General features: G+C 45.4%; 1 protein-coding gene across 1 annotated transcript in view; it reads right to left on the bottom strand.

Annotated features, from left to right (window-relative positions):
* PPFIBP1 (PPFIA binding protein 1) overlaps positions 1–24,568 on the bottom strand; it is a 2,404,664-nt gene that overhangs the window by 1,100,972 nt on the left and 1,279,124 nt on the right. The window contains exon 15 of the mRNA XM_044082713.1: positions 949–981. Coding sequence (XP_043938648.1) covers positions 949–981 — 33 coding nt within the window. The remainder of the gene's footprint in view (positions 1–948; positions 982–24,568) is intronic.

Raw genomic sequence — 24,568 nt, 5'->3', positions numbered from 1 at the left:
AAAATACATGCGGGATAATGTTCAGAAGGGGGAGTGACTTTTTATGAGATGGCAGGAACTGAGCAATTTATGTAATTTTGGAGTGAATGACAAATATTAAAAATAAAACGTATAAGCATAATGTATAAAAATAAAGAAGAAACCACCGTGGTTTGTTTTCTTTTCCATTAATGTATGTGTACCTGTGTTAATGTTGCAACTGTTACTTAATGATGTTAAAAAAAACAATCAATGAGACAACTGGATTTGGGACACAGTGTACTAACAGCAACCGATCGACAACTTCATCTGGGACACAGTCTACCACCAAATGAAGTTTGAGAAACCGCTAAGAAACTTTAGCAAGGGACTCAAATGAAGAAGAACCTACACCAAGTCATGGAAGGAAAAACAGGGGAGTGGAACAATGCATACACCAGAGAAAGGAAAAGGAAGGGAAATGTGTAAGAAATATTTGTGTACTCGGCACAATTGGACACGTTTGATGGTACATTACAGCAGTAACATTCAGAATCAAGAAATTCCAGAGCGATTTATGACTGCAAAGAGACAAAAGGTGAATGCACTACTTTAAACAAAGTGTGGAGGCAGCAACCTCCAGACATGCAATGAATAGCAAAATTCACTAAGTTTCTGCTATGTGCAAAAGGAAAGGACAAAATAGAAAGCCAAAGAGAGGAAGAGTCCAGTATAAAGCAAACTCCATGATAGTAGTAAAGTGAACTTTACGGGAGTGTTAACATGGGAAACATACAAACAGTATGCTTATCAGGAATAATCACGAACAAATTTGAATTTTACACACGCAAGGAAGTCTGCACTTATTACCAATGACACTTAAAAAACATAATTTCTATGACAGTAACTAATTTAAACCATCCAAGTTATTCAACAATGCATTCACAATAAAAAAGCAGGTAAAACACAGCAGTCTGAAAGCAAAATTACCTCCAGTGGTGTTTGCGGAGGAGACTCCATTCTCTGTTGGGACAGAAACATATCAAATATAAACACAGTTGTTCTAGAAGGAAAAGACAACTACTATACAGGCACAACTACAAGTAAATTCAATCTTGTCAGGACTAAAACAGATCCTTTTGACAACTGTACTCAATTGTTTAAGTAAACATGCCTACACTGCAAACATAAAATACCTTTCTAAAGCCTAATATGTCATCACAAAACCATCTTTGTAGCGCTGCTTTTAAGTGCTTCACTCTGATTAAATCACTTGGCTCTAGAAAACTAACACAGACTCGCATCACATGTATGAAATAAGAAAGGGAAGCACTAAGGCAGCAATTAACACATTTCTATTAGCTGTGTTTCAAGGACTTCATGATGGCACTGTGCCATCACTCCAGCTCTGTAAGTTTGGGTGGTCACATGCCATCCTCTAGGTTCCTTAACTACAGACCCCTTGAAAAACAAATCGTACTGTAAAGTGGAAAACATGCACAATGATAAGAGTTTATTACTCTTTACTTGCTGATAATTTAAAATGCAGAAAGTACAACTGCACAAATAAACTTACCATAACAGTAGATGTTTGAATGATCACTGCTACAGTAGTCTAAGCTATATGGGTAGATTACCATGGCTTAGAACTGGGAGGTGGAAAGGGAAGGGTCCTGGAGCCCCTCGAGAATGGTCATAGCAAAATCTATCCTAGACCTGGAAAACGAATCTAGTTTACAGTGCTTTGTAAATGTATGCACAGAGGACCAAGACGCTGTTTCTAGAATACTTCAAGTTCAATCATTTCCAAAAAGCCATCAAGGCCAAGCTCTTGTAAAGTGTAGCTTGACCCTACCAGGAGTAGTTTTGCTGTGGTGGGAATAACAAAAGTTAATAGCCGGAGAACCATATGGAAAATAGTCTGCTTTGATACAGGTTGTCCATTTTCTTCTTACCTTCATGACAAATGAAGTGATGGCAATTTCTGAAAGATTTTGTTACGTTATGATAGTACAAGAGTTGTCTGTGGACATCCCAGACATGACATATGTTTTTTCCCTCAATTTTACGTTCTGGAAAGAAAACACAGAGCTGAACAGTGTGGCTTGAAGTAAACTCAGATACCATTTTGGGGATCAAAGAAACAGTCTCCATAAAAAATTATACCATGTTGACACGCCACAAGAACTTGCAACTCAGATACTCTTTTTTGCAGATATGACAGCAATCAGCAAAACTGTTCTCCATGTTAAGAACCTCAAGTTAGTCTGATGACCTGGCTCAAACAGAGCAAGTATTAGCTTCTCCAACAAAAAAATAAGAAGGGGCCAGCAGCTTTCTCGAAGGATTCTTATGTAGCACACCTTTCAAAAACATTTTCACATGAGAATGCATTGAAAGAGGGGGATCCATGGACATTCTTGGTGAATGACTAACCAATGAACCATGATAGAGGAGTAAGGCAGGTCATAGTATAGTTGTTGTGTCTTTCGGCTTATCCCGGTTAGGTGTCGCCACAGCGGAACTCTGGTCCGCTAATGTTTGGTAGCGGATTTTTATGTGCTGAGTTACCAGCCCTAACGCACAACCTTCAACGAAGGCACGCCCATTCATGCGTGCCTCCACACAGAAGACGCTCTGAGAATCGAACGGGACAACGTCTTGCTGTGAGGCGACAACGCTACCGCAGCACCACTACCGCGGGTCCGAAGGTCATAGTATAGTAACTCTCACTTGTTTGTATCTTTCGGCTTATCCCGGTTAGGGGTCGCCACAGCGGAACTCCGATCCACTAATAATCGGTAGTGGATTTTTACATACCGGGTTACTAGCCTTGACGGACAACCTTCAACGAAGGCATGCCCCATTCACGTATGCCTCCACACAGAAGATGCTCTAGCTGAGAATCGAACGGGACAACATCTTGCTATGAGGTGACAATACTACCACAGCACCACCACCGCAGTTTTTTGTATAGTAACTCTCACAACTGCTGTAAAACCAGGAAAAGCCTAACCCTGAATGGATGGTGGTTATTATCCCTGGGACACTATATTTACAACCCATTTGTCCTGGGTAATGAGTTCCCAATTCTTCGTATGAAGAGCAATCTTCTCCCCCAAAGGGGCAGTCAGTTGATAGGTGCTTGGAAATTTTAAAAGGAAGTCATTGAGACAGTTTACCATGGGGGGGGGGTCTTATTATTCCCAGACTTGGAAGTGGAAACCCCCCCACCCCACTGCTCAGTTCTGTAAGTCCCATGGGACTGAAACCTGGGGTTTTTGCTGTGTCTAGGTTTGGCTTGAGAAGACCTTGAAGGGGCTGGAAAGGACCAAATCTTAGAGGGCCAGTGCTACTAAATTAGAAGTTATGTACCTACCATAACATTCCATGTTAGTTGTCTTCTCTCGCCTTCTTTCTTGCTGGATGGGTTCGGAGCCGATCCTCGGCTCCGACTCTGCACTTGCTTAGCTTGAGAACTCCTTTTACCAGCTCGAGGCAACCCTATATCCCATGATGCAAGGCGAGACTACCTCAGATCTCGTTTGGTAGCTAAATAACCCTGCCAATAATACTAATCCCAAAGGAAGAGCAAAACTAGCCTAGAAGAACTAGGCAAAAAGTTCTTAAGATAGAGACTCTAAGAACTAAGGAGAGTGAATCTGATAAAGAGAAACTCTTCAAGATCTGTCCAGGCCAGGGGGAAGGAGGGAGGGATGCAAGAAAGAAGGCGAGAGAAGACAACTAACATGGAACGTTATGGTAGGTACATAACTTCTAAATGTTAAGTTGTCAATCTCGCCTTCATTCTTGCTGGATGGGACCGTCCTAGCACCTGTATCCCGGGTGGCTCAATGGAACAGACTCTTGAGTACTGTGGAACCAAAACTGGCTCTGTCCCTGGAGGCCAAATCTAATTTGTAATGAGAGACAAAGGTATGAGGAGTGGCCCAAGTAGCTGCTGCACAAATGGTATCAATGGGTAGCCTATCCTGAAAAGCTGTAGAAGTGGATAGGCTCCTGGTTGAGTGTGCCTTGGTTTTGAGGGTAGTTGCTTGCCTCTGAGCGAATACACATAAGAAATGGCGGAAGATAACCATCTGGACAAGGTCACTTTTGATACTGGGAGACCTTTCCTGTTTTCTGCATAGGAGACAAATAATTGATCTGATTTCCTGAATTGTTTAGTTCTATGCAAATAATATCTGAGCTGACGATGGACATCCAAAAATGCAGCTTTTGTTCAGCTCTGTCAGAATAATTTGGGAAAAAAACTGGTAGATCGATGGACTGATTAATATTAGTTTGAGAAACAACTTTGGGTAGAAAGGATGGATTTGTTCTCAAGGATACCCTGTCCTTGTGAAAAACCAAGTAAGGGGAACGGATGCAGAGAGCTTGAATCTCGGATACCCTCCTTGCTGAAGTGACAGCCAGTAAGAATATTGTTTTCCAGGTCAATAACTTCAAGGAGCATGAAGCAGATGGTTCGAAGGGGGGTAGAATCAAGGATGCTAACATCAAATTCAGATCCCATTGTGGAGGAGGATGTTTTATTGGAGGCTTTAGGAGAAAAACTCCTCTCAGAAAAGCTTTGCATAGTCTATGTGACATAATGTTATGATCTTGCAAGCCAACATGATATCTGGAAATAGCCGCCAGTTGAACTTCTGACTGTTGATGAAGGAGATCCTGACTGAAAAACTTCAGCCAGAAAATCTAAAACAGAATGCACAGGTGCAGTAAAGGGATCAATGTGCCTGGAGTTTGCCCAAAGGGAAAAATGCCGCCACTTACTAGCATAAACCATTCTGGTGGACGACTGCAAAGAAGCTATTAAGATATCTCTGACAGGATCAGAGATCATAGGAAGCCTGGCTAGGGAAGGAAGTGGAGCAACCAAGCAGTGAGGTTGAGAGAATGAATGGCCCGGTGCTGTTGACCCGATTGGTGGATCAGAAGATCCGGAATTGGGTCCAGATGCCAAGGCCACACCAGGAGGTGACGATGTAGGGCCGGAAACCAAATTTGTCGAGGCCAGTAAGGGGCAATGAGAATCAACTTGGCTCTCAAAACGGTAGCTTTCTGAATGACCTGTGGAATTAAGGGGAAAGGAGGAAAAGCGTACAGAAGTCCCCGGGGCCAATCCTGGGTTAGAGAGTCTCTCAGGGGTTGGCCTGGTAGGGGAAAGAGGGTGAAGAATTCCGGGCATTTGTTGTTTTGGGGTGTAGCAAAAAGGTCGCAACAAGGGGTGCCCCACTTCAGAAATATCTCGTCCACTACCGATTGATTGAGAGACCACTCGTGAGGCATGAGAATGGCTCTGCTCAGTCTGTCCGCTAAGAGGTTGGACCTGCCGGGGATGTGCGTTGCTATCAGAAACCGATGAGAGGAGATTGCCCATTGCCAAAGTCTGAGAGCTTCTCGACACAAAGGATAGGACCTGGTCCCGCCCTGCTTGTTGATCTACCAGACCACAGACATGTTGTCCGTTTGAACTGCAATATTCCCCGTGGGAAGAAAGTCGTTGAGGGCTTGCAACATTAAAAGCACCACTCTCATCTCCAGGACATTTATGTGCAGATGGTATTCGATGGGTTGCCAAGTCCCGTGGACCATCCTGCCCTGATAATGCCCCCCCCACCTGATCAGAGAGGCATCCGTAGTGACTGTGGCAACCGGAGGAGGGGGAACAAATGGTCGGCCCTAATGAAGTAGAGGGGAAGATATCCACCAGGTTAGATGAGTCCTGCACGATTGTGTAACCAAGATTTCGTGCCTCATGGGAAGGTTCTGGAACGACCACTGAGTGAATAACATCCACTGCAGAAGACGCATGTGGAAGCGAGCTAATGGTAGGAGTACAATGGCCGCAGCCATAAGACCTAGAACCTTCAGAACCAATCTGGCTTTGACTTTGCTGCTCTGCAATAAAATCCGAACGTATTTTTGGATGTCCAGATCTGTTAGTCTGGCTAACATACTGACGGTGTTTAATTCTGCGCCTATAAAGGTGATAGATTGGCAAGGCAGCAGAGAAGATTTTTCGAAATTCACCAATATTCCCAATGTTTTGCAAAGCTGCAGAGTGTAGTCTCTGCTCTGAAGAAGCTGATGCTTGGTGGTGGCGGAGAGGAGCCAGTCGTCTAAATAAGGAAACACCTGGAATCCTTGACATCTCAGATGAGCTGTGACCACTGCCATGCATTTGGTAAACACTCTGGGGGCTGAAGTGAGGCCAAAGGGCAGGGCTCTGAATTGATAATGACTGGTCCCTAGCCGGCGGAGAAACCTCCTGGAGCGTCTGTGTATCTTTATGTGGTAGTACGCGTCCTGAAGGTCTATCGAGCACATCCAGTTGTCCTTGCCCAGAAAGGGCAGAATGGACTGAAGCGTGACCATCCAGAATCTTGCCTTCTTGACAAATCTGTTTAGATTGCTCAGGTCTAAAATAGGTCTCAATCTCCCGTCCTTTTGGGGACCAAAAGAATCTCAGTAGACGCGGATCCTACTTGGTCTGCTGGAACAGTCTGGATGGCTCTTTTTCTAGGAGCTTTGAAACCTCCTGTTTTGCCAAATCCCTTTGACCGGGTGAGATGTCTGGAAGGGATTGGTGAGGTCGGATACCTTCGAAGGAGATTTTGTAACCCTCGGATATGATCGACTGTACCCACATGTCTTGTGAGAGGGAACGCCAGGCTACTGGGTACAGCGATATCCTTCCCCCGACTGCCTCCAAGGGTGGACAGTCGGGCAACACCTCAGGGATGCTGAAAAGGCTTATCAGGAAGAGGCTCCCTGTTGCCCTGATTCTGGGGACCCCCCCTGCCTCTAGGGCGGCGTCTGTTATTGTTACCCCCTCTGCCTCTGGGGGTAAACTGACCACGTGTGTCCGGCGCTGCTCCTTGGGCTTTACGGAACCACATCTTTCCTCCTTTCTGACCCTTGGGATAGGGTCTAGAAGGGGTGGAAAAATGGACTCCTACGGCAGAAAGAGTTTTGCCGTCTTGCTCACACCTGGTCAAGGTTTCCTTCACCTGAGGTCCGAACAAAGCCGAACTGTCAAAGGGGGTATTGGTGAAGGACGCCTTAAAGGGGTCCGCGAAATTACAAAGCCACATCCAGGCCTGACGTCTAAGAGCCACTCCTGTGCCTGCGGCTCTGCTCGCTCCATCGGCTGCATAGGATATGAGCCGCATGGAGGAGTTGGTTAAAGAATTTAGGATTGCTAGCTGTGAGGCAATCTTGTCATGAGCCCCAGCAGCTGAAGGATCCTGAACCACTTCACCTAGTTCCTTGAGAATATCTCTTTGAAGTCTGGTGAAATGACAAAGGTAGTTTAGCGAACGCATAGCAAAGGTCGCTGAAGAAAACATCCGCTTACCATACCTATCCATGGACCTAGAATCTTTGTTAGGAGGATGGACAGGCACGGAAGGATCCGCAAGTTCCTTCTTGGTGGCCGCCGCCGCCACCACCATAGCATCCACAGAGACGCCCTTAGAAAGAAACTGCTTGTCTGAAGGGGCCGTAATAAATTTGGATGGCCTCCTGGGGACAGGTTCCACAGAATCTGGGGCTGCCCACGCCTTCCGAGCCACTACCTGCATTAGTGGGTCGAAAGGCGGAGACACCCAAGAGGTGGAGGGTCGGGATCCAAAAGCCTCCAGGTATACAGACTCATCCTTGGAGGGGTCAATGGAAGGCCAGTTCCCCCTCTGTTTGAGGAGTTCAAGGATGTCTGAAAAGGAGACATCCTCAGAGGGGGACCGTGGGGAACCCTCCGACTCATCTAAGTCGGTATCAGATGTTGTAGACTCAGGGGAGTCTGTGTGTTTCCTCTTACACGTCCTCTTCCGCGGGGGTTCCCCTGCGGGATCAGGAGAAACCTCAGAAGAGGAAGTTATTCCCAATGGGGAAACCTGGGGCGATGGATCCCTGGGCCTGAGAGCAAGAGGCTGGCAAGAGACATCAACAGGCACCGAAGAGGGAGGAGCTAAAGGGATGGACCGTTGACCTGGCTCAGGTGCCAGGACACTCCTCATCACCTCAAAGGCTCCCCTCCCCGGGAGACCGGAATACTCCCATTCCGAAGAAACAGGAATTCCCGGCTCCACTGAGAGAGAAGGCTCCGAGGCCGATGTCGGTGCTGAGCTTACCAAGGCCGAAGCCCCGAGAGGGAGAGCGGGGTCGGACAAGGGTCCGATGCCACTAGCCCCCTCGGAGCCGACAAGGGAAACTCGACGACCGGATCCCTCCAAGGAAGGTCTCATGGAGGAGATCGGAGCCGAAGGCAGCGGAGCCGAAGGATGTATCGGCTCCGGCGCCGACACGGTCGCTGTCCCGAGAAGCTCCGGCTCCGAACTCTGGAGGAGAGTCGGAGGAGGAAGTTCAAGGGGAAGAGCAATAGCCGAAGTCTGCTGAGATGGGCTATGGAGCATTTGGGCTAGTGCCTGTGACTTCAACAGTCTGCTTACCACCCTCTCTAAATCGTGGTCAGACAGCCTGGAAGATCTCGAAGATCAGCTCCGATGACTCCGTTCCGACAAAAGAGGAGACCTCGGAGCCGAGTGGATTGACTCCAAAGAAGGGGACCGAGATCTCTTCTTGGACGAAGCCATCGGAGCCAACGTCCTCTGGGTTCCAGATGGAGCTGAAGACTTTTCGGCTCCGATACCGGATACCACGTCGGCGCCAGCCGGAGCCGACAAGGCAACTGTAGACTGAGTGTCGGAGCCGGTAGGAACCGACTCTACCACATCAGAGGTAGAAAGTTCGGCTCCAGCCGGAGCTGATCTCGACTCCGAAGGAGTCGGAGCCACCGGGGAAGGCTTAACTACTGTAGCCTGAACCTTAGGTGGCTTTGAAGGTTTACTCGACCCAGTCTTAGTGGGTGAACCTTCTGGCTTTAATAAGCCACGGAGGATTAACTTGTTCCTCCTCTCCTGCAGGACTCTCTGGCTAAAAGAATGACATATAGCACAGGAGTCCTGCAGGTGTAAAGGCCCCAGGCAGTAAACACAAGAAGTGTGACCGTCTGTCAGAGACATCTTCTGACAGCACGAGTCACACTTCTTGAAGCTTGAGACCTTTCCTTCCCTAGACATAGTCTAAGCAAAAAAACACACACACACACACACTGAACAGTCACACTATTAATCCCAAAAACACACACAGATAGGGATTAAGAAAGGGAGGCCTAGGCCTAACTGAAAAATTATTAACTTTACAAAATCAACTTGAAAGTTTAATTAAAGGGGAAATAGGGTGGGCTGTAGAAAAATTACACACTATCTAATCCTAAGAAGAAAGGAAGAGTAAAACCCTGACTAAATTGTTTCAAAATTCAAACTTACCTGAGCTGGCAAAAAAGAGACCTCTTCGCAAAGCGGCAAACGAGATCTGAGGTAGTGTCGCCTTGCATCATGGGATATAGGGTTGCCTCGAGCTGGTAAAAGGAGTTCTCAAGCTAAGCAAGTGCCGAGTCGGAGCCGAGGATCGGCTCCGAACCCATCCAGCAAGAATGAAGGCGAGATTGACAACTTAACATTCTAGGAGGCTGAACTTGTAAAAAAATCTTTTAACAGTTTGCATATATTAGCTTTATCTTCCATCTTTTTAAGAACTTCCTCAGCCTTGTTGCCAAACAGGTGGTCCCGATTTAAAGGAGCATCCAACAATTTAGCCTTAACAGGATCAGGCAAAGATTGCTCCTTAAGCCAAGCATGCCTTATGAGCACAGGCCCAGTAACAGCAGCCCTGCAAGAGGCCTCTAATGAATCAAAACCACATTGCAAAGTATGTTTTCCAACTTGTTCGGCAGAATGCATTAAATTCTGTAATTCTTTATTTTCCACACAGTCAGGAATCAACATCATTTTCTGTTTAAGTAGTCCAATAACATGTTGCTGATATTTTAACATATGAAACTGGCAGTTTAAAGCCCTAATGGCCAAGGTTGCAAAAGTATAAACCTTCTTACTCCATCTATCCAGAGCCCTGGAGTCTCTATCAGAAGGGGTAGGATTTTTAGCAGTAGAAGTCTTAATGCCCTTGGGCCCCTGTGAAATGGTCTCTGGATCTGCAATAGGATTTTTGAAAAGAAACTTGTGGGACTCAGGGACCCTGTAGTATCTGTCAGGTTTTCTGGGAGCAGGAGGCAGGGAATCCGGGGCCAAACTAGATTCCGAGAAAGCATCAACGACAATGTCTAGTACAGGAGGAATAGCTAAACGCCTATGCTGAGGTAGGAGAAGGAAATCCCTAAGCCTCTTTTTTGAATCAGAAAAATCTTGGCTTTCTCAGTGGAAATGCTCCCTTACAGTATGTAAGGTTTCCCCAAAAGAAAAATCCTCAGGAGGGGAAGCAGATGGAATAGAGTCCTCTGCATCAGAATCCTCAAAGTGGGTAAGGGCAAATCCAGATCATCAGAAGAGTCAGAAAAAATAGAATCCTGATCAGAACATTCATAATCAACCTCAGTCCTAGGCCTCTTACAGGGGAGCGGTGGCTACCCCTGATTAGAGTTATTAGATCTTCAGCCATTCTTATCATTTGTTTTTTAGGCATAGAGGCCTGAGCATATGGCCTGGGCATCGGTTTTTTAGACATGGATCAAGATTTAGGCCTAAGTAATGAAGGAGGCATCGATTTAATATGCAAGTCCATAGGCCTGAATACACCCTCAGAAGCCAGTGCCTGCACAGCGGCTCCGGACCCATCCAAGGTAGAGACATCCGCGGGTTCCATAGTTGAAGCATCTCGCGGCACACCGGACTCTGAATGGGTCTCAGTAAAGGCCTGCGAATGAGAAGTAGTGGGCATCGAGCTGCGAAAGTGCCTCACTGAGTACTGGCGACTGGCTTAGGAGAAGCATCGTCTGCAGTTTTTTATCGCGGTGGCCTGTCTCTGTCTTTATCTTTGTGTTTTTTCGGAATTCCGATAGTTGGATGGCTAACCGACGATATTTCTGGATAATTAAACCGAGAACCGAAATATTTAGAGGCAAAAATATACAGACGACGGATAGTGCACCGATTAAATAAAGTACAAAACAGACAGCAAGGTACGTTGTGGTCAGGGCCTAGGCAAGGAATACAGTACGAATTAAAATCTTTATGAGGTATTTGCTTTCCACAAGTAATGCAATTATTAACTTTTACTGACATCGGTAAGGAGCAAGAAAAAAAGTTTCCCCAATGGGGTACTTCGCTTTAGTTGAAGACTTCGGTTCTGAAACTTGAAAACGAAAATTTCAGGAGTTGGCCGACCGGCACTTGCGAACTGCTTCGGCTTCGGGCACCACATGGCAAGAAAGACTGGTGTAATGGCATCGGCTGCATGCTTTATACCCCTGATGACCTGACGTCATGGAAGAAGGGACAGCAACCAACGCAGGACCCAAGACTTTGTTAATCAGGCCGACTGAGGGCAACCTGCAAGTAGATAACCCAAATGTAATGACTGCAACAGTGAAATACGAAGAACATCTTGAAAGCCCAGCAGAAGGAGCATCAGGCCCAGTAGGAGTGGATGCCAGTGATGTCAGGTATGGGGCCATAGGGCCCTTATGTAGTTTTCATAGTTTCCCAGTGCAGAATAAAGTGTGCTAGGAGGCTAAGGGTATGCTGTACTGGGTAAAAGAAAATAAGGGGGCTTTGGAGGGAGGGAAGGAATACTGCAACATGAAAGAGGAGGACATCTATGGTTATGGTAAGACTTTACACAACTATTCTATGTCCTTCTATTCCTATGTTGCAGTATTCTTGTTGTGGGAGAGTACCACAAAGAAGGGTAGTAGAATAAGAGGCTGATTCTAGGAATCTCTGTAGGATTGTCCTGGCAAATCCTGCTCGAGCTCTGAAGACACTGTCTAGTTTATAGTGTTTGGTGAAGGTGTGTATGGTGGACCAAGTAGCTGCTTCCATAATGGAAGCAGTGTCCAGACCTTTGAGGAAGGCTTTTGAGGCTGCCATTGCTCTGGTGGAGTGAGCTTGGACTCCTAGTAGGAGCTTTTTGCCATGGTGAGAGTAACAGAAGCAAATGGCTTTTCTGATCCAACAGGCGATACTTTGTTTGGAGACTGCCTTGCCCATGGCCCTGGTGTGGCATGAAATAAAGAGTTGATTGTCAAGGTAAAATCTCAACTGTCTATGTACAACATCCAGGGAGTGAAGTATCCTTTCCCCTTCATTGGTGGGATAGGAGTAGAAAGTGGGCAGGTGAATAGACTGGTTTAAAGAAAGTCGTTGACCACCTTAGGCATGAAGAAGGGGTTAGTTCTTTGAGTTACCCTGTCCTTGTGGAAAGTAGTGTAAGGGGGGCAGGCCATTAAGGCCTGTAGTTCTGACACCCTTCTGGCTGAGGTTATGGCCACTAGCAGGACTGTTTTCCATGTACACATCTGAAGGGCAGCTGTCTCAGCAGGTTCAAATGGTTGCTGGGTTAGGTTTTCCAGAATGAAGTTCAGGTCCCAGGGTGATGGAATGGGCTTTCTTGGGAGCCTAATGTGTAGGACCCCCTTTTAAGAAGAGCTTGACATCAAGCCTGGCTAGCAGGAGTGGTTCTAGAGGTAGGCAGGTTGAGACTGCAGAGAGATGAAATTTAACTGAAGAGTATGATAGTCCACCACTTATAAGTTGACACATGTAAGCTAGGACTGGAGGGGGGTCTGCAATACATGGGTCCCTTACCCTTGTCCAGACACCATTTTGAGAACCTTTCCCATTTAGCTAGGTATGATTTTCTTGTAGTTGGTTTCCTGGCCTCCCTCAGGACTGAAAGCACATCCTCTGCAGTAGTGTTGCCTGAAGGGAATTAAAAGTTTATCACCCACAGTGTCAGACACAGAATCTGCAAGTGTGGGTGGATGAGAGTTCCCTTTTGTTGTGTCAGATGGTCCAGCTTGTGGGGTAACATATGGTGATTGCCCTTGGCTAGATTGTGAAGTAGGGGGAAAGTACGGTTGTGTACACCTACCATAAATGTAGATGTTCGAGTGTCTTCACTGTTGCAGTCATAACTGTAGGGTTCTCCCCTGCCGGCAGGCAGCCCTCGGTCAGCCAGAATCCCAAAGTCTGGGTCCGGCGTCGGCTGTTCAACCATGCTCCCTGACGTCAGAGCGCCAGAAGTATAAAGCTGACAGCCAACGCCATCTTCTCCAGTTTTTCTTGCCCCAGATGTCAGGAATCCCAAAATGAAAAAGGTCCCATAACCTTTGCAAATACACCTCAGAAGAATGGTGAAAAAAGGAAATACACAAAAGTAAAAATAAGAGAGGACAGGAGGGAGGGATACCCAGACTGCAACAGTGAAGACACTCGAACATCTACATTTATGGTAGGTGTACACAACTCTACTATGTTCATCGTGTTTCACTGTTGCAGTCATGACTGTAGGGTAGAATCCCAAAGCTGAAAGAAAGGGAGGTGGTTATAGAGAGGAAGGGGCAGCTAAAAGGCCCTGCAGGACTGCAGAGGCAAAGCCTGCCCTAGACTTAGAGTAGAGAGGTAGATTGTAGTGCTTAGAAAATGTATGCACTGAACTCCAAGTTGCAGCTTCCAAAATGTCCTTGGTAGGAACTCCCCTGAGGAAGGCCGCAGAAGTGGTAGCAGCTCTGGTGGAATGAGTCCGTACACTCCCTGGGATTTGCTTTCCATGGTGAGAATAACAAAATCTGATTCCATGAGCAATCCATTTAGAAATGGTCTGTTTTAAAATGGCTTTACCTTGGGAGCTTGAAGCATAAGAAACAAACAATTGATCTGATTTTCTGAAGTCCTTGGTTCTGTTCAGGTAAAAACGTAGCTGTCTGTGTACATCCAAGGAATGTAAGATCCTTTCCCCTTTATTTTGAGGAGTGGGGAAAAAGGTTGGCAAGTGTACAGTTTGATTTAAAGCCACCTTGGAAACCACCTTAGGCATGAAGGTAGGATTAGTCCTCAAAGATACCCTGTCTTGATGAAAAATAATATAAGGCTCCACAGCCATAAGAGCTTGTAGCTCTGAAACTCTCCTGGCCGAAGTTAGGGCTAACAGGATGGCTGTCTTCCAAGATAAAAACTTAATATCAGAAGAGGCAGCAGGCTCAAAAGGAGGCAAGGTTAGTTTTTCCAAAACATAGTTGAGATCCCAAGCAGGAATAGGAGGAGATCTAGGAGGTCTTAAGTTCTTAGCTCCTCTGAGAAACTGTCTCATGAGCTGGTGGGAAAAAATGGGAGGGTCTGAATTGTAATGAGCAGAAATAGCACAGGCATGTATCTTATTGGAAGAGAAAGAAAGACCCTTATGTAAAAGATCTGACAAGTAAAGTAAAATTAAAGTAATGTTAGGAAGAAGAGGATCAGAATCCTGAGCCTGCATCCAGGAACAAAATCTTTTCCATTTTCCTGCATAAGATTTTCTAGTGCTAGGACGTCTTGCTTCTAAAATGACATCCATAACCTGCTTGGGCAGTAAAGAAGAAATCGAAGGCCCTGGATTAACCAGGCTGCCAAACTGAAAGTTCTGACATGAGAGTGTAGAACCTGACCCTGATGTTGGGACATAAGGTTCGGTGAATGAGGTAAAACCCAAGGGGGCTCCAGGCATAGGTTTTTTAGAGTTGGATACCAAAACTGCCGAGGCCAATTTGGGGCCAGCAAGATTATCTTCTTGGGCTTGTCCTGTTTTATCTTCAATAAAACCTGTGGAAGAAGAGGAAGAGGCGGAAAGGCATATCCCGAGAGGTTCCTCCAACTGAATGACAGGGTGTCCACTTTCCAAGCTTCTCTGTGGAAAGTCCTGGTGCAAAAAGTCTGTAGTTGATGATTTAGATGGGATGCAAAGACATCTATGTGAGGACATCCCCAGACTGCTGTTATCATCCTGAATATTTTGGTGTCCAACATCCACTCGTGAGGATCCGAAAGATTTCTGCTCAGACTGTCTGCCAGGAAATTTTGTTTCCCTGGTAGGAACTGAGCTTGAAGATCTAGATTGCAAGCTAGAGCTGTGTTCCATAGATCCATGGCTAGTCTGCAAAGGGGGTAGGAATGAGATCCCCCTCGCTTGTTTATGTACCACATAACTGTGGTGTTGTCTGTTCGTATTAACAGTTGTCCTGGTTGTAAAAGACTCCTGAAGGCCAATAGAGCTTTCTGAACGGCTAACATTTCCTTTAAATTGATATGCAGTTGCTTCTGATCCTTTCTCCAAAGGCCTTGCAAACAATTGCCCCGAAAATGGGCTCCCCAAGCATAATCCAAGGCGTCCGTGGTTAGAATCTGAGAGGCATGAGGCAGACGGAAGGGCTTCCCTTTGTTTAGAGCACATGCCCTGGACCACCAAAGAAATTCCTTTTGAAGGCAAGGAAGGACGGAGATCAGTATGTCTAAACTGTGGCAATGCTGAGACCATACACTTTTTAGGTACCACTGTATTTTCCTCATGTGTATTCTGCATATGGTATGAGAAGGATGCAGGAGGCCATGTAACCCAAAGCCTGCAGGAATTTCCTTGCAGATAGACGAGTTAAAGTTGCCAAGGTTCTGAAAGTTGAAGCCAACTGTAACTGTTTTTCGGATGTCAGAAAAGCCATCTGGGTTGTGGAGCTTAGTAGCGCCCCCAGAAAAGTTATCTGTTGTGATGGTGTCAAATTTGACTTATTTATGTTTACAGAGAATCCCAGGAACTTGAGGAGGTTCTGTACAAATTCTAGATGCTGGAGTAAGACATCCTTGCTGTCTGCCTGAATAAGGCAATCGTCCAGATAAGGGTAGATTTGAATTCCCTTGAGTCTGCAGTAAGCTACTACTGGAGCCAGGCATTTGGTGAAGACCCTGGGTGCAGTAGATAATCCAAAGGGCAGCGCAGAGAATTGAAAGTGCCTGGATCCGGCTTTGTACCTGAGGTATTTTCTGCGATCCTGCCTGATGGGAATGTGTAAATATGCCTCCTTTAAATCCAAAGTTACCATCCATGCATTTTTGGACAGTATTGGAAGTAGCTGCTGTAGAGTAAGCATTTTGAATCTTGGAATCTCTAGAAAGGTGTTCAAGACCGACAGATCCAGAATGGGTCTCCATGAGTTTTGCTTCCTTGGGACTAGAAAAAGCCTTGAATAAAAACCTTTTCCCATCTCTGAAAGAGGAACCTGTTCTATGGCATTCAAAGCCAAAAGAGCTTCCACCTGGTTTAAGGCCTCCGTCCATTGATGCTTTGGAAGGTCCGGGCATCCGCTTGGCCTTGTGGCAAGGTATGAAAATGGAATTTGTAACCTCTTAAAACCACATCCAAAACCCATTTGTCTTGGGTTATTTGAGTCCAATTTTGATAAAAAAGAGAGAGTTTTCCTCCGAGAGGGGCTTCCAGGCAAGAAGTTCCTGTAGTCCAACAGAGGGAGTCATTGAGTTTGTTTCCTTTGAGATTGTGACCTGTCCTGTCCTCCCCTAGGGGTGGAAGCAGTCCACTGTCTTGGTCTATAAGCAGCTTGCGTTTGAGGCCTCCCTCTGGAACGTCTATATCTACCCCTCTGAGGCCTGTCAGAAGCGGAAAAGGACCAATTTTTAGAAGGCCAATTCCTGCTAAATCTAGGAGGCTGTAACTTGTAAGAAATCTTTAACTGTTTGCATGGATTTCGCCTTATCCTCCATATTTTTAATTACCTCTTCAGCTTTAGATCCAAACAACATCATGCTGAACAGGAGCATCCAATAATTTAGCCTTTATTTGTTCAGGTAAATTCTGTTCCTTCAGCCATGCATGCCTTCTAATGACTGTGCCAGAGGCCGCAGCCCTACAAGAAGCCTCCAAGGCATCAAATCCACAGTGTAAACCATGCTTCCCAACTTGTTCAGTGGCATGCAATAAGTCATGTAATTCCTTATCATCTGCACAGGCAGAAATGGAAGTAAGCTTCTGTTTTAAGACAGACAATAGAAATTGCTGGTATTTAAACATATGAAACTGACAGTTTAAAGCCCTAATGGACAAAGTAGCAGAAGTGTACACCTTTTTGCCCCATCTTTCTAAGGAGCGAGAATCCTTTTCAGTAGGAATGGGATTTTTGGCAGAAGCGGCCTTAACTCCCTTGGGACCCTGAGAAATGGTTTCAGGGTCAGCAGAAGGGTTCTTGTATAAAAACTGATGGGAAGCAGGAACCCTGTAATATCTGTCAGGCTTTACAGGAGCAGGAGGAAAAGAGTTAGGGGTTAAGTTAGCCTCCGAAAAGGCATCATCCACAATATCCAAAACAGGAGGAATAGCCAGGGGTCTATGTTGGGGAAGAAGAAGAAATTCCCTCAGTCTTTTCTTGGATTCTGAAAACTCCTGTCCTTCCCAATGGAAATGTTCCCTCATTTCATGCAAAGTTTCCCCAAAAGAGAAATCCTCAGGAGGAGAAGCAGAAGGAATGGATTCCTCAGCATCAGAATCCTCATAAGGAGGGAAAGAATATTCCTGATCAGAAGAAGAAACTGAGGAAACAGAAGCCTGATCAGAGGAATCATAAGAAACATCATGCCTTGGCCTTTTGTCTGGAGGGGGATGAGAACCCCTAATCATAGTAATTAAATCCTCCGCCATCTTGAGTAACTGTTTCTGTGACTTAGGAGCCAGTTCAGAAGAGGCCTGTGTTGAAGTCTTTGATTTTGAAGGAGTCTTTGCCTTTGTCTTTGGCTTTGCCTTTATTAGGAGCTGAGTAGGCCTGAAAACCCCTTCGGAAGCTGGTACCTGCACAGCGGCTTCGGACCCATCCGAAGGAGCATTGCCCGAAGGTCCTGCAACAGAAATATTTAAAGGCCTGGTTGGCTCCTCATGAGAGTCCGTTTCGGCCGTCGGTTCTGAAATGGCCGACGACAGGGGCTGCAAAAGCGCCTCACTGACGACTGCCGAACCTGAAGCTGGCTCCGCTTGTGCGCTATCATCAGATTTGGACCTCGGAGGCCTGTTTTTATCCTTGCGACGCTTGTGAACTCCAGTAGCCGGGACTGTATCCGACGACATTTTGTAGTTAAAGCGCCTACCGAAGTAATGAAAAGCAAAATCGTACCTTCGCTTAATTGTACGATGATTGAATCTAGCACAAAACCGACAACTAGCTATGTCGTGGTCAGGGCCCAAGCAAGGAATACAGTAAGAATGAAAATCCTTATGAGGTATTTGCTTCCCACATGAAATACAATTATTAACTTTTTCTGACATCGGAGTGGAGCAAGAAAAAAGTTTCCCCAACGGGGTACTTAGCTGTGAGTGGAGAAGAAAGTCTTCGGACCGAAGTATATCAGTAAAATTTGTCAGGAGTCAGCCGACCGGCACTTGCGAACTGCTATCACCGCACGGCAAGAAAGACTGGAGAAGATGGTGTCAGCTGTCAGCTTTATACTCCTGGTGCTCTGACGTCAGGGAGCATGGTTGAACAGCCGACGCTGGACCCAGACTTTGGGATTCTGGCCGACCGAGGGCTGCCTGCTGGCAGGGGAGAACCCTACAGTCATGACTGCAACAGTGAAACATGATGAACATCCAGTGCTGCCTTGGCCAGTAGGGAGTCACCAACAAGATTTTTGGTTTGTCTCTCCTGATTTTCAGGAGGACTTTTTGAATCAGTAGTAAGGGGGGGGGCATATAGAAACTTCCCCTTCCAAGAGATGCTGAAAGCATCTACTCTCCAGGAAAGAGGGGAGTAAGCCTTGGTGCAGAAGGTCTGCAGTTGTCTGTTCTGGGTGAGGCAAACAGGTCTATTTGAGGAGTGCCCCACTGGTGGACTATATCCAGGAAGACTATCCTGTCCAGCATCCATTCGTGTTGTGGGGAGGATGTCCTGCTCAGAAGGTCTGCCTGTTTGTTGTCCTGTGAGGGGATGTAGGATGCCTGCAGGGACAGGTTGTGGTGAGAGGCTAGCTCCCATATCCGCAATGGTAGTCTGCATAGGAGGTACAATCTTGTCCCTCCCCGTTTGTTGAGATACCACATAACTGTGGTGTTGTCTGTAACTATTAGGAGCACACCTGGTAGAAGCAGGGGGCTGAAGGTTTTCAGGGCCAGGAGAACTGCTGTCATTTCTCTCACATTGATGTGTTTGGCCTTCAGGGAAGGGTGCCATGCTGCTTGAACCCTGTAGGATGCCAAGGTGGTTCCCCATCCAGAGTCTGATGCATCTGTATGCATTACCTGAATTGGAAGTGGGGGCTGAAGGGGAAGGCCAGGATTGAGCTGTACTTGTTGGATCCACCAGTGGACCTCTGCCTTTAGGCAGGAAAAGAATGTGTTTCTCTGTTCCAGGGGATGCTGAAGTTGGGACCAAATGTTTTTTTGATACCACTGTAGCTTTCTCATAGGCAATCTGGCTAGTGGAAGCATAAGGATGGTTGCTGCTATAAGGCCCAGGGCCCTTAGGAATTGCCTTGCAGTGATTACATGGGCCTGCAGCAGGGCTTTGAAATGGGAGGTCAGGGAGCTGACTTTGTCTTGGGGTAGAAAAGCCTTCATTAGATCTGTAACCCAGATTTTGTAGGAGGGACATGGTGAATAACAGATGGGCAGAAGGGGTTTCTTTGCAGTCTGCCAGGATCAGGATGTCGACTAGGTAGGGATAAATCTGAATTCCATGTGTTCTGCAATGAGGAATGGCAGGTGCCAGATATTTTGTGAACAGTCTTGGGGCAGTGGACAGACCAAATGGCAAAGCAGTAAATTGGAAAATGAGAGGAGTGTCCAGAGAAACATAAATATTTCCTGTGGGAGGGTAGTATGGGAATGTGCAAGTAAGCCTCTTTTAGGTCCAAAGTGGCCATGACAGCCTTGGAAGGTATGAGAGGAAGGAGGCTTGGAAGTGACAGCATTCTGAAGGTGGGCACCTGTAAGAATAGATTTAGGAAGGAAAGGTCTAGAATTGGTCTCCATGGTCCTTCTTTTTTGGGGACCAGGAACATTCGAGAGTAGAAGCCTTTTCCTTCTTGTCCTAACCAGACAGGTTCTATGGTACCCAAGTTCAGAAGGTCTGTCAGGATTTGTGGCAAAAGACGCCTTTGATTTCTGGGGGGAAAGGGAATGCTTCTTAGGGGTGGCCTTTCTTTCCAGGAAAGGAAGTATCCTTTTTGGATGATGGCCAGGACCAATCTGTCTGTGGTGATTGTTTTCCAAAAGGGCTGGCAGTGAGACAGATGGGCAGAGAGGGGGGGGGGGCAAGGCAGTCACGCATTGTTTGGGTCTCCTCTGTCTTGAGAGGGCTGCCTAGGGGGAGGCTGAGGGGCAGCTGTCCTGGAAGAGGTTAGTCTTCTGGTACCTCTTCTAGGCCTGGAAGAGGCAGATCCAGCAGAGGCTGGGTTACGTCTGACAAAAGTGGCCTTGGCCGGGTAGTTCCTATAGTATTTGGGGATGGGGACGCCAATAAATGTTTTATGTCTTGTAATTCCTTACTCTTTTCTTGCAGGTGCTTGAACAGATCTGCAGATTGTTTTCCAAAGAGGAAATTGGGGTCCAGGGGGGCATCCAAAATCTTAAGACTTGTCCTCTGGTAGGTGCTGAAGTCTAAGCCAGGAATATCTCCTGAGAACAGAGGCAGATGCTGCAGAGCGGGTAGAAGCCTCCTGCAGCATCATAGCTGCATCTGACAGAGTGTCTGGCTACTCGGTCAGCCAGAGAAATTTTGAAGAAATGTCAGCTTTAGTGGGGCAGTCAGGAATACTGGCTAGTAAGGTGGCAGCTTGACAGATCACGTCCAAAGCAAATTTGGTCATACGAGTTTGATAGTTGATGGCTCTGAAAGCCAAAGTGGAAGAGGTGTAGACCTTCTTACCAATCCTAGCCATAGATTTGCTATCTTTGGCAGTGGGTAAGAGTGAGGCAGACGGAATGAGTCTGGATTATTTGTCAGGATAAGTGGCAATTACCACTGGGGGTCTGTCAGGGGGCGTTTTGACTAGAACTTTTTGATCCTCGGTTACCTTGTAAAAGCGGTCTGGGCATTTAGGGGCAGGTGGCTGAGAGTCTGGTGTCTTAGATGCAGAGGAAAAGGCATTCAAGTAAGCAGGGATGACAAGTGGGACAGCAGAAGGTGAGGGGGATTCTACCTGTAACAATTCAAAGTACCTTTTCTGGGTTTCAGACATTTGAGAGGTGTCCCATTTGAAATATTCTTTCATTTTGGTGATAGTTTCACCAAATGTAATATTCTCTGGATGAGAGTCTCCTTCAATAGGTTCTTCATCTGGGGAGTAGTACCCCTGAGGGGTAACAATTTGTGAGGCGTAAGAGATGGATTCCTCAGAAGAGGAGTAATCAGTGTCTTGCTCTTCTTCCCTATCCAGAGAGGTTGGAGGGGGGAGAGAAGAAGCAGGTCTAGGGCTTAGCAGTGGTAGAGTAGAGGGAGATGAGGCTGAAGGCCTGAGGGCTATAAAGGCCTGCATCAAGGAGGAAGTGAAGGACTACCAGTCAGGTAGGTCTTCCTTAGACATGGTGCAATATTTGGCCTTTTGTTTTTTTTTTGGCTGGAGTGGACTTAGGTGTAGGCCTGTAATCAGACTCCAATAAAACAGAAGTAGCTTCCAGAGGAGGAATCCCAGTTGGAGACTCAGCTAAGTCTTATTCCCCCTCAACCTTGACAGTAGTCGGGGTCTGGGCTGGCTCTGGGAAAGTGCCAGTCATCAGCTGCAGAACTGCTTCCACAAAGGCTGCCACTGAAGTCGACATTTCTTCCAAGTAACCCTCAACTCCTAAATCGGAAGATATTGGGACGTGCAGTACTGCAGCAGCAGAGGGAGAGGGCCTAGGACACTTGGCCTTCTTACTCGGAGGTTCTGTTGATGCCTCTGAGCTGGGATCCATCCTAACAGCTAAACATTTAAGCCACTGGTTCTCCAAATAAAGATTAAAGGTGGCCAGATGACTGCACAGGGTCTTGGGTACAAATGACTGGCAAATAGAGCAGGCGTTGTGGTTATGCTCTTGGCTTAAGCAAAAAATGCAGTGGTCATGCGAGTCTTTATGGGGAATCTGGCACCTGCATTGGCATTTACTATTTTTTGCTGACATCTGCTATGGCTAGCTATAACAAACGAAGCTTAGCAAGATAATAGAAGGAAGAAAACCCAAAAGGGGTACTTAGCTTTCTAGACGTTTGCATTGAAGGAGCGAAGCACACAATGCATCGATAGTCTGCGGCTGAAAAGTTGAGGTCTGTGCGTGCAGACGTCACATTTAAGAACCCTGGTTTATGGCCCTACATGTGACGTCCCACGTAGCTGCAGCAGCCAAGCTGAAGCTTTTGCATAGGAGTTGACGTATGAGTCACCTGAGGCGGAAAATCCCACAAGAATACTGCAACATAGGAATAGAAGGACATTAATATTTAAAGTCTGTCTGAGTTCAAACTACTGAAATCACATTCTCCACGTCAAATATTTCCACAAATTTCTACAAAAATCTACCCTCCCTCCTTTGTTATATTTTCCCTTCTGGGTATATCTTCCTTGCTGCAAATCAAATTCTAATCCCCACCTATAAGTAATATTCCTTGCTGAAAACTAATTTCTCCCAGAATTTTCTTAAGCTCCATTATAGCAGTTTTAGGTGGACTATAAATGCATGCCAATACAATCCTTCTCCCTTGCCAGTAGCCCCTTAGCACTACAAATCTGCCATTATCTTTTTTGTCCTCTTCTATCAATATTAGAGCTCCTCCTGCAATTAATATAATTACTCCTGCTTTCCTTTGTCCCATATATTCCACTGAATAATCATCCTAAAAACCTTTCTTTAACAAATTCACATGTTCAGTTCTTTGCAAGTGTGCATCCTGTAACGGGTCTATATTAAATCAGCGAATGCTTACAACAGCGAACGCTGATTTATTAACCCTTTAAAAAACAAAAGCTTGAAATCCTGAAGACATAGAACAGCAATTTTTTTCTCATGGAAAGAAATCGTTGGGCCATTTTGGGGACTTTGCCATTTCCTCCACTGAGGTGCGATCTTCGAGTTGGTATATTTAATAGGGTGGGTGTGGAGGGCATAGCCACTGCCATTTCCTCCACTGTGGTGCGATCTTCGAGTTGGTATATTTAGTAGGGTAGGTGTGGGGGGCATAGACCCCACTTTATTTAGTGTTCTGAAGTTTTTTTTTTTTTTTTTTTTTTTTTTTTTTGAGGAGCAGAGATTTTTTTCCTGGGGAAAAAAAAACGCTGTTCCATGTCTTTGGGATTTCAAGCTTTCACTTTTAAAGAGTCAATAAATCAGCGTTCGCTATTTTAAACGTTAGCTGATTTAATATAGACCCTCCTGTAACATAACTATTTGCACTCTACATATTTTAATACAGTTCACTATTCTTTCTTTTTTTGTATTTGTACATGAGACCACTGACATTTTAAGACATTACAGAAAGCATCATTGTACTAAAAAGTTCCAGCTTTTGTGTTACATGCATACACTGTTTGGCAGGTTGAACTTTTATATAGTTTCCTGACATATCCATTTGAGCCTATGTCACCATCTTACAAACCTTTTTGTTGTATCGAAAGCCTTGGACAAAAAAAAATCCCTAAAACCTATTAATTTTAACACCAACACACAAAACTATGTACATCTTCAAATATTGAAGTTTTACTCTCCTAATAGGAACAAATGTCCCAGACAGCCACATACAGACTTGAGTTAACTTAAAAGAAAGGTTATCCATGCTAAGATGTGTGGTGCAGCCTGTGCTTCTAAGTGCTAACTGGTTTTGTCTCATCTTTATAGTTCTCCCAAATGGGAAAACCCCTGAATACTTCAAAGGAACATTATATCCCAGCTAGTTTCTCATCCCCCCCCCGACCAATCCCTCTCCACCACACTGTAACCAATTTCTCTATCAGATTGTCTTCATGGAGACATGAGAACCAGACAGTCAATCTCTCTATAAGAATGTTTCCATTGAGACAAGAGGGCCAGATACATAATTCCTACTGAGCATACATTCACTTGCTAGAAAAAAAACTTGATGTTCAATATTTTTTCATTTACTTGTTTTCTCTTAAATCTTGTTAGTAAATCAATCTAAGCTCCTTAGACCAGTCATTCCCCCAATACAAGAATGACAAAAAGGACTTTTTTTTTCTTTTGTCATGCTATTTTAGAAAGGCAATTTTCTTAAAACTGAACAAGAGAAAAGTGAAAAAGAAAAAAAAAGAACAGCAGTATTTATTTACAATCCCCATTTATTATTACTAAAAAAATAACTGCAAAAATGTACGTTATATCATGCAAAGAAAAACAAAGACCAAAAAATAGTACTATTAAGAAAAAATGTTTTCTTTACTTACAGTTAAGTTTCTTCCATCTCTTCCCCTCCCTAAAGCATTTTTCCATCATCAGTACTTTCAAGTCCCCCACAAGTCCCAAGAAATTCTGAAAAATGTTCAATATTTCCAGATTTTCTTGTTCTATCATACTTCACAAATATAATTATTGCATTATAATCCCACATTAAGTTACTGGTTTTATTACTGTTAATCTCCATCTCCCGAATCCGGTCTCGGCTTCATTTCCAATGTACTCATGATTCTTCTGGTCAACGCTCATGCTCCCTTCTTTCTCTCCAACATTTTACATTGAAACCAAGAAAAAGGTTTTGCGGGTATAGTCTTTCTGC

This window comes from Protopterus annectens, chromosome 9.part0 (assembly GCF_019279795.1).
Source record: "Protopterus annectens isolate FY-2018-M chromosome 9.part0, PAN1.0, whole genome shotgun sequence".
Taxonomy (NCBI): Eukaryota; Metazoa; Chordata; order Ceratodontiformes; family Protopteridae; genus Protopterus; species Protopterus annectens.
Note: the sequence above shows the minus strand (reverse complement) of the source record. Positions and strands in the feature narration are given on the sequence as shown.